The sequence below is a fragment of the Wolffia australiana genome, chromosome 3 (genome assembly GCF_029677425.1).
Source record: "Wolffia australiana isolate 7733 chromosome 3, ASM2967742v1".
NCBI lineage: Eukaryota > Viridiplantae > Streptophyta > Magnoliopsida > Alismatales > Araceae > Wolffia > Wolffia australiana.
In genome coordinates this window covers 7686020-7696165 of record NC_135837.1, presented here as the reverse complement: position 1 = coordinate 7696165, position 10146 = coordinate 7686020, and the positions used below count along the sequence as shown (strand labels likewise).

Genomic DNA, 10146 nt, shown 5'->3' with positions numbered 1-10146 from the left:
AATATAGAGAAGAACCACAGGTTACATAAAGAAATATCACGAAAAGAAAGCTAAGAAGAAGGACACAACATGATATTAATGCATGTCTGTTATAAATTATTTTTGTTGTTTGGAAATTTCATCAAATCGTTTCCTAGAGAGAAACGAATATTGACTGGCTCAGTTACTGGAGACGATATATTAGTTGCCGGGTTGCAACTACATCATCAACTATTAGTAACTACATGGTTACTTCAAGTATTATTATGCGGAAGATCTGCAATTAGTCACTAATTATCGCAAATGAACAAATGGATAGAACGAATTCTCTTTACAGCACTGTACAGGAAGGAGTTGAATTCTGCAATCAAACTGCAGAATTGAAGGATATTAATTTGAAGATACGTAAATGGCAGTAAGAATGCCTTTGATTTTTTTTTAGCTGACCCTGGCAGTTTCAAAATCGACTACACATTGACAAGATTAGGTAAAAAAAATATAGAAAGAGTTAGATATAGAAGCAACTTTCACCAGAAGTACGTCGATGTAAAAAGGCCAGCTGAGCTTCGGACCTTGTAGGATGCTGTTCGTTCCCCTTCAGGTGCTGACACGATCATTCTCAGCCTTAAGAATGCTCAAGCATGGATAGGAATCAAGACTGAAAGAAAAGTAACTATATCCATTATCGGTATTTCAGCCTTCAGGTGCTGACACGACCATTAATATCCATTATCGGTATTTCATCAAGTGATGTAACTCGTTGAAGAGAAACAACGACCCAAGACGCTACGGTGAAATGCAGAATCAACTCGGACGTGATAACTGTGTCGGCGTATAGAGACAGGAAACAAGAACCTCTTTATGTCACCGGCGTGACGTCAACGTGCAAGGCTCTTGGTGCAGGACAATGACTTCTCGTATGGTGCTGTGGAGCAACTCCTCAAACTCCCAAGACAAGGGAGCGGCCACCAAGGAGTGATGAAGACAAACCAAAGGAGAGAGAGAGAGGAGAAAAGAGGAAGAGACAAGAAGAATGAACAGAAAACTCATATGCCCTACATTTCAGAATAGATTTGGCCTCTATATATAGAGGGCCAATTACAGTTTCAGGGAATTTGAAAGGTCTGGAATATGAAAAGCCAAGAGCCTTTTCATATTCTCTAAAGAAGCCTCTTCATATTCCCACAAAGAGACAAGAGGAGGGGGGTTAAAACTTTTCAACTCCCCCTTCCTTTATTAGGGTTTGACTAGTCAAGCCCTCCCCCTTCACATTCACGTAATGGGGGGGCTGACACACCCCAACAAACTCCACCTTGGCAGACACCCCAGTCGCGCTAGGTGTTCTTGTTGCTTTCCCACGTCGCAGGCGCTCCACCTCCATCAAGGTACCTGCAACATGCACCAAGTCCAAACAATGTTTGAACTTCTCCAGCGTGACAACCTTCGTCAACATGTCTTGGGCATTCTCCTCCGTGTGCACCTTCTAAAGGATAATCTCCTCAGAATTCAACAGCTCCCGGATCTTGTGGTACCGCACGTCAATGTGCTTCGACCGTGCATGGTAGACCTGATTCTTTGCCAAGCAAATGGCACTCTGACTGTTACATAACAGAGGAACTCCACCTTGAGCAATGCCGAGTTCTTTGAACAAACCCTTCAGCCACAAGGCTTCCTTAGCAGCTTCCGTGGCCGCCATGTACTCCGCCTCCGTTGTAGACAGTTCCATAGTTGACTGGAGTGTTGACTTCCAGCTCACAGGTCCACCGGCCACTGTAAACACATAACCGGTCGTGGATCTTCGATTGTCAATGTCACCTGCAAAATCAGCATCGACATAACCACATACTGAAAGTGAACTCCCTTTGTTGAAGAGAATTCCTGTATCAGTTGTGCCCTTCAAGTATCGAAGAATCTATTTCACCACACTCCAATGCTCCTTCCCCGGATTGCTCATAAATCTGCTCACCAGTCCAACTGCGTGAGCAATATCCGGCCTTGTACAGACCATAGCATACATGAGAGAACCAACGGCACTAGCATAGGGAATAGACTTCATTTCAGCGATGTCTTCAGCAGCTTCAGGTCTCTGCGCAACGGACAACCTGAAATGGTTAGCAAGAGGAGTATTCACTGCTTTAGCATTCCTCATGCCAAACAGATCAACAATCTTCTCAAGATAGCTCCTCTGAGTCAACCATAGACGACCATTCGCACGGTCTCTATGAATCTCCATTCCAAGGATCTTCTTCGCAGCACCCAGATCCTTCATTTCAAATTCCCTGCTCAACAATGCCTTCAACCGTCCAATCTCATGTAAATTCTTCGAAGCAATGAGCATGTCATCCACATAGAGCATCAAATATATAGGAGAACCATCATCACATATCTTCATGTAGACGCAACAATCAAATTCGCACCTTGAATAGCCAATGCGCACCATGAATGAGTCGAACTTCTTGTACCACTGCCTCGGAGACTGCTTCAGCCCATACAAGGACTTCCTTAGCCTGCAAACAAGGTTCTCTGCCCCCGGTACAACGAAGCCTTCAGGTTGCTGCATGTAGATCACTTCCTCCAAATCACCATGAAGGAATGCCGTCTTCACATCCAATTGCTCTAGCTCCATGTTTTCATGCGCAACAATAGCTAACACCATGCGAATAGATGTATGTTTAACAACAGGTGAGAAGATCTCATTAAAATCAACTCCCTGTTTCTGAGCAAAGCCCTTTGCGACTAGTTGTGCTTTGTATGATGGCTGCTCTGCCTCAGAAAGTGGCGCTTCTTCTTAAACACCCACTTGCATCCGATGGCTTGCTTCCCTGCCGGAAGCTCCACCAACTCCCATGTTTGGTTCTTGTCCAAGGATGTGCGTTCCTCGCACATCGACTGCAACCATTTCTCTTTCTCGGGGCAATTCAGTGCCTCCTTGAAAGACGTTGGTTCTCCATCTCCTGCAACACAAAGCAATAGTCACATAATCCTCCAGACGTGCAGGCGGCCTCATCTCCCGCCTCGCCCGCCTAACAGCAATGCTCTTAGAATTCTCTGCGGCCTCATCAGCTGATTCTCCACCATCAGCTGAACTGGGTGGAATCTGCACATTCTCCACCTCCACCCAAGTCCTCTCTTGGACATTGCCGCCACCTGAATTCTGATCTCCCTGCTCATTGGAAGGCTTCCCCATGTGATTTTCGTCAAAAACCACATCCCTGCTGAACACAATCTTTTGCACTTCCGGATCCCAAAGCCGATAGCCTTTCACTTCGTCGCTATACCCCAAGAAAATGCACTTCTTGGACTTTGGATCAAGCTTTGACCTCTCATCAGCAGGTGTAAGGACATAACCTGGACATCCAAAAACACGCAACATGGAGTAGTCCACAGGTTTTCCAGTCCATACATCTTCAGCCACCTTCCCATCAAGAGCAGAATTCGGCGACCTATTCACCAAGTACGCCGCCATCTGAACTGCCTCTGCCCAGAACTCCTTGGGCAATTCAGCATTCAACCACAAACACCTTGCTCTCTCCGCAATGGTGCGGTTCATGCGTTCTGCAACGCCATTCTGCTGAGGGGTCTTCTTCACCATAAAGTGACGCCAATGCCATGCTCTGCGCAGAACTGATCAAATTCAGAATTCTTAAATTCCGTACCATTGTCAGTCCGCAAGACCTTGATCTTCCTCCCCGTTTGGTTCTCAACTCTTGCACACCAAGTCTTGAACCGTGAGAAAACGTCCGACTTGTGCTTCAAGAAGTAAACCCAAACTTTCCTGGAAAAATCATCAACAAACGTTAGAAAATACCGAGCACCTCCACGGCTCATCACGTCAACGGGTCCCCAAACATCAGCATGGATGTAATCCATGACACCGCCAGTATCATGTTTTGCCGCCTTGAACGTCACCCGTCACTGTTTGCCCATGACACAATACTTGCAAAAGTCCAATTTGCAAGACCTCACGCCGGGTAGCAGACCTCGTGCATGTAGCTTCTGCATGCCGGCTTCAGTCATGTGGCCCAAGCGTAAGTGCCACAAGAGTGTGTAGTCCGTCCTTGGCTCCCGTGGTGTAGCAACTGCAGCTCCACCGATCACAATGCTCCCTTCAAGCTTGTAAATGTTGGCTCGTAGACGTGCCCCCTTCATCACAACGAGCGATCCTTTACAAACTTTCAATACTCCATCCGCGGCCTTGAATGTGCAGCCATTCGCCTCCAAGTACCTGAGCGAAATCAAACTTTGCCGTAGATCCGGCACGTGCCGCACATTACCCAACATTCTGATTGCTCCATGGAACATCCGGATCTTCACCGTTCCAACGGCAACAATCTTGCAAGGAGCATCGTTCCCCATAGAAACAACTCCTGAAGCACTTGCATAAGAGGGAAACCAGTCAGCGTGAGGGCATAAATGGTAGGAGCAGCCAGAATCCAAAATCCACGAGTCTACTAATTCATCAACCGTGACCAAGGCAGAGTAGACGTCTCCGTCGCTACCCTCCTCAACCCTCGCGACATTAGCAGTGCTCGTCTCTGCAGCATCCGTCTTCCCATTCTTCAACTTTGGACAATCTCTCTGAAGATGTCCTTTCTCGTGACACTTGTGGCATGTCACGCTCTTCAACCAATTGGTCTGAGACTTGGATCGATGGTTCTTCTCTCCCGACTTCCCCTTCTCCTTCTGCCATCCACGTTCCTTCCCGTTCTTCACGTAGAGTGCCTCGCCATGGGTATCTTCAGCTCCTTTCTTCCGCTGATAATACTCCATCAAGGTTGTAATAACCTCCTCAAGACATGGCGCTTTGCTTCCATGCAACAAGGTCGTCACGAGGTGATCGTACGACTCGGGAAGAGAAACCAGCAGAAATATCACTTTGTTCTTGTCAGAGAACACCTCCTAAATCTTCATCAGATCTGTAATCAACTGATTAAAACAATCAATGTGAACAGATAAATCAGCACCTTCAGCCATTCGTAGCCCGAACAATCTTCTCTTCAACGCCAACTTGCTCATCATCGACTTTGATGCAAAGCGCTTCGCCAACTTATCCCAAATCGCCGCGGGATCCTTGTCGTCGAGAACATGATAAAGAGCACTATCAGACAAGCATGATCGAATCGTGCTCGCGGCCTTCTGCTGATGCTTGTGCCAATCCGCTGCCGTAACATTATCAGGCTTCGGCCCGTCCAAGGTCAACGTCAAATCCTGCTGGATCAACAGATCGTACACCCGCTGCTGCCACAGGTTAAAGTTCGACGAGCTGTCTAGCTTCTCAACGTCAAAACGAGATGAAGACGACGTCATATCAAATCCGAGTAAAACAACCAATAGCTCTGATACCACTTGTTGTAACTCGTTGAAGAGAAACAACGACCCAAGACGCTACGGTGAAATGCGGAATCAACTCGGACGTGATAACTGTGTCGGCGTATAGAGACAGGAAACAAGAACCTCTTTACGTCACCGGCGTGACGTCAACGTGCAAGGCTCTTGGTGCAGGACAACGACTTCTCGTATGGTGCTGCGGAGCAACTCCTCAAACTCCCAAGACAAGGGAGCGGCCACCAAGGAGTGATGAAGACAAACCAAAGGAGAGAGAGAGAGGAGAAGAGAGGAAGAGACAAGAAGAATGAACAGAAAACTCATATGCCCTACATTTCAGAATAGATTTGCCCTCTATATATAGAGGGCCAATTACAGTTTCAGGGAATTTGAAAGGTCTGGAATATGAAAAGCCAAGAGCCTTTTCATATTCTCCAAAGAAGCCTCTTCATATTCCCACAAAGAGACAAGAGGAGGGGGGTTAAAACTTTTCAACTCCCCCTTCCTTTATTGGGGTTTGACTAGTCAAGCCCTCCCCCTTCACATTCACGTAATGGGGGGGCTGACACACCCCAACATCAAGGATACTATCACATCCGTTATTGATATCTGATAATGTTATTTATATTGTTTGTGATTTTAGGATGGCGATAGAGGGGATATCGGTATAGAATGATGATGCAAGATTTTGATAGGCAATCCTTACATCGTTCCGAAAAATGGCGGTGGGCATCAGGAAATGGCATGAGGCATTCAATCTTTTATGAGGCAGAAAATCAGGAGCAAGTTCGAAAGGACAGCGATGAGTGCACAAAAGAGGGGGGGGGGCTGCATGGCATCAAAGCTTAAAGACTAAACAAGGACGGCAAAAAGTAACTATTTACAAGCAATGGTACTACTTGGTTGATCAAGACATTCTTGAAGGCTTCATTTTAGCAGAAAGGGTCTCATGCTCCAAAAAGTTTCTCATGCTCCAGAAAGAGTCTCATGCACCAGAAAAAATTCAACATTACTTTTGAGCCATGTATGTACTGCACAATAGCAAACTATGTTAAGAAATTGAAAAGGCATTATTTAATAATGTTTGAATGGCTCGGATCTACTATCTTATATTTTATATTCGACGCGTAATTTTATCCTCTTCTATCTCAACTTCAAAAAATTAAATTTAGATCTAGAAGACATCCAAACACAGCGTATGGCAACACAATTTTGCTTCAGGATGATTTTGTTTTGGGGCAAAACATGAGCTAGTTGCATACATAATATAATGAAATAACATTATATTGCAAGGAAAACTGGTGTGTTCAAGAATTCGACTAAAAGATCATGTGTTGCTAAAACCTGCTTTGGGACATGGAAAATAATCGGTAGAATGTGCCATATAATTCCGATTGAGAAGACTCATTTGCAAAATGCACATCATCATCGATGATTCTGCTGTTTTAAATTATAAAATTACTGTTTATCGTTTATCAACGGAGTTTCATCCAACCTTTTCCGATACATTCCCCGGTCAGTCATAGTTTTGAGCCACTCAAACCCAAGAGCCAACAAAGTCACAGTGGATGAACACTCTCTCGCAGATCATTCATTCATATCAAAGATACCAGTAGAAAAAACCGTGTGCTTCTTATTGGAAAGGGTACGTATTACGTAGGTACATGTGGCCGGGTACAACGTTTTATTAGTCTCTTCTTTATCTCCGGCCCTGTTTGTGCCTCTGACCTATTTTATTGGATGGCATCGGATCAGCTCAGTAGGCGGCAGAACGACCCTCTTCTTGCTGCTGGTGGCGGGGGCGGAAGATGAGGAACTCGCTGCCCCTGCCGTGCTTGACGGTCCGCGCCTCTTCCGACGAGAGGCGATAGGCGCTGGCGAGGACGGACTCGGGCAGGCCGCGGAAGACGGAGGCCTTGCCGGCGACGGGGCTGACGAGGGCCTTGTCCTCGGTCTTGAAAGAGACCCACTCGAACGTTTCCTCCCCCGACGCCTGTGCCGCCACCACGAAGTTCTGCGGCACGACGAGAATCTGCCCTCGGCGCACCTCGCCGTCAAAGAGGGCGCGCCGCCCTCGCCGCCGCCGCCGGAGATCTGCACGCGGGCTCGGCCCTGACGACGTACAGAAGGCTGTTGGCGTTGATGTTCCAGTGCGGCGCGAAGTGGGCGTTCGGCCTGAGGAACCCCTTCCGCGCTCAGTCGGAGGTAGCGGAGGATGGGCAGCTTCCCGCTGTTGACGGAGGTCACGCTCCCGGCCTCGCGGCTGAACACGTCCGCGCGCGCGGGGTCGCGGGTGGTCTCTCTGTTACTGAGGTTGCAGAAAACCTCGGCCACCCCGTTACCATCCCTCCGGTTCCGCTCTCGGTCTTCGCTTACTTCTTCCTCTTCTTCTTTCTCTCGCGCTCTCCTCCTCGGCTTCTTCTTCCTCCCGAGCTTGCTCGGCCTCGCGAGGCGGAGGCCCTTCTCGACGCGGACGATGTTGCCTCGTCTGTCACCCTCGGCCTGCAGCTTTCTGGCGGTCTCCCGGCTGATCCCCAGGGCCTCGGCCACGGTCTCCACGTTCAGCCCGCGGAACACGTTCCCGCTAGAGCCTTCCTCGCCCTTCTGCTGTTGCTGTCCAGCGAGCTCGAACCGCTGCAAATAAGCGACGGTTAAAGGGCGGTATTGTGTTAGGGCCCTTAGAAGCAAAAGATGTAAAAGAAGAAGTGCAAGAAGACGAAGACAGAGGAGGAAGGTGACGCACGCGAAGGGTTTGGTCGAGCTGGTTGGCGCGGTTGGCGATGTCGGCGACGGTGATGGTGACGACGGGGTTCTGGCCGTCGTTGTAGAACCAGCTCGCCACGCCGGCAGGAAGAGCGATCACGTCACCCTCACGGAAGCGGTGCACTCGCTGGTGCTCGTCACTCTCGCCGGCCCCGCGTTGTTCTCTCCTCCGCTGCGATTGCTCGGAGAATTGGAACGTCTCGGGGCATCCCGGCACCACCGCGCTGTAGATCCCCTTCCCTAGTGATATCAAAGGCTAACCTCAGAAAGATAGCTAGGTAGAGTAGAGAGAGTATATATAGAAAAACCAAGAGAGAGAGAGAGGAACCCTGGATGACGTAGGCGAGGCGAGGAGAGTTGGCGTAGTAGGGTAGCAAGAGTCCCTTGGGCTGGATGGTTGTGCGATACGGGGCGACGCCGGCGACCTGCAGCTGCTCCTCGCTCTGATCCCAGTACTCGATCACTCCCGCCTCCGCTTGCACCTTCCTCGTCGGCTCCACCGCCTCGAGCTTCTCCAGCCTCCACTCGCGGTGATGATACCGCCTCGACTCTCCTTCCCGCGACGCATGGCAGCAACAGAGAAGCAGCGCGCAGATGGCCAAAGAAAGGAGCGAAAGGTCTCTGCTCGATCCCATGCCTATTGGCTCTGCCACCGAGAGAAAGGAAGCTGGGTGAGATTGAAGAGTAGAGGGGGCCTCGTATTTATAGTGCACTAAGAGAGGTGAAAGGGAGAAGACGAAGACGACGAGAGGGGTCGCAGAGGTTTCGTTAGCTTCTTCTGCTTCATGGCTTCCTCGTGGCAGCCTCGCCTTGTCGGGGCGCCGCGTAGTCTCTTTTGCCATGCAGTTTTCATCAGGATATGCGGACGAAAACAATAACGTGTCACTCTCGACGGGGCTTCAACAGCGTCCAGGTTCAATGTTCGCGCTTCACTTCATCTAGTGTATTGTTTTTTTCTTTTATCCTTCTTATTTTTTTCCGGGTGTGTCATAATTCATGCCTTCCAGGAGAAGTGTTGGACGGCTTTTAATATCTGATCTTGTTTTGGCTTAAGCCCAGGATTCCTGTTTCTGATTTCCGTCCCACTTTGTCGATCGGGAAAAAATAAAATTTGATACCACTCTGTATGTGACGTAAAATGTTGAAAGGCAATTACAGCCAAAATTGTCGCAAAGATATAAATCTATCTATGAGAGATGGCATTCTTGTAGCATTTTCCACTATCTCAGTTGTCTTAATATTTTTCTTAATGATGTTTTCGTTGAATTGTGTGCTTATTTAAAGACAAGTGCAATGACTCATTTTTATCCAGATGATCTCTATCGGCCAAGCCTAGAGTAAAACCCATTGGCTTTCGTCTTGCTTTTCCAAGCTTATGCATAGATTTTCAATTTCCCCTTATTTTTATTCACGGCTGATTCTAAGTTATCCAATCTTTGTGACTGATTATATTCCTCCCACTCCAACCTATTTTCCCATTTTCAAAATGGGGAAGAGAAAAAGAAAAACCACTTACTTTTAAAACACTAGCAACATCAAAATATTTTTCACCAAGTTAAAGTCATTTGAGACTATCAATATTTGAACATTAGTAATTTCTTTTCTAACAAAGGGATGTTTCTATTCCTAGTCTCTGATTATTATTCAAATCGTGGGCTCTCCAATCAAAATATCTTAGTCCTGTGATTTCTTTCTAATATTTAATCGTAGTGCTCATAAAATTACAGTTTACCTGTATTAAATAACAGTATTTAAAATTATATCTTTCCTTGTATGCACGTCTGTAACACACTGATACCTATTCAGCATGCCATTACTATAAAACATGTATCCTCGAATTCTATATCATTTTTTAGTGGAAAATAATAATAAAATTATAAACAATTTTAAATGTACATTCTACCAATCTAACTTTTATTCGAAGTGAGGGATGCCATACTAGTCAAGCGCACAATCAACAGTACATCAGACTGATCATAATTCTTAGGGATTCACATTCATTATTAAATAGTCGATTCAAAGAGGTGTAGTGACAAGTTAATGTTCTGAAATTCTTAAAATATGCCACCTTTTCTGAAC

General features: G+C 47.0%; 1 protein-coding gene across 1 annotated transcript; it reads right to left on the bottom strand.

Annotated features, from left to right (window-relative positions):
* Nucleotides 1-7060: 7060 nt before the first annotated feature.
* Nucleotides 7061-8743, bottom strand: LOC144701398 (cocosin 1-like). The gene is made up of 4 exons (XM_078573214.1): nt 8396-8743; nt 8048-8307; nt 7429-7938; nt 7061-7336 (listed from the first exon to the last, which is right to left on the bottom strand). Exons 1-4 carry the CDS (start codon nt 8700-8702, stop codon nt 7061-7063), a joined length of 1353 nt encoding a protein of 450 aa, XP_078429340.1. The 5' UTR covers nt 8703-8743.
* Between the last annotated feature and the right edge of the window lie 1403 nt (nt 8744-10146).

What these genes read in the sequence shown, in the direction of transcription:
- LOC144701398 (XM_078573214.1), bottom strand. Translation starts at nt 8,702, where the DNA reads ATGGGATCGAGCAGAGACCTTTCGCTCCTTTCTTTGGCCATCTGCGCG. An exon ending in CCTCGCCTACGTCATCCAGG is followed by an intron (nt 8,308 to 8,395) that starts GTTCCTCTCTCT and finishes TGATATCACTAG; the next exon opens with GGAAGGGGATCTACAGCGCG. An exon ending in ATCAACGCCAACAGCCTTCT is followed by an intron (nt 7,337 to 7,428) that starts GTACGTCGTCAG and finishes CGCCGAGGGCAG; the next exon opens with ATTCTCGTCGTGCCGCAGAA.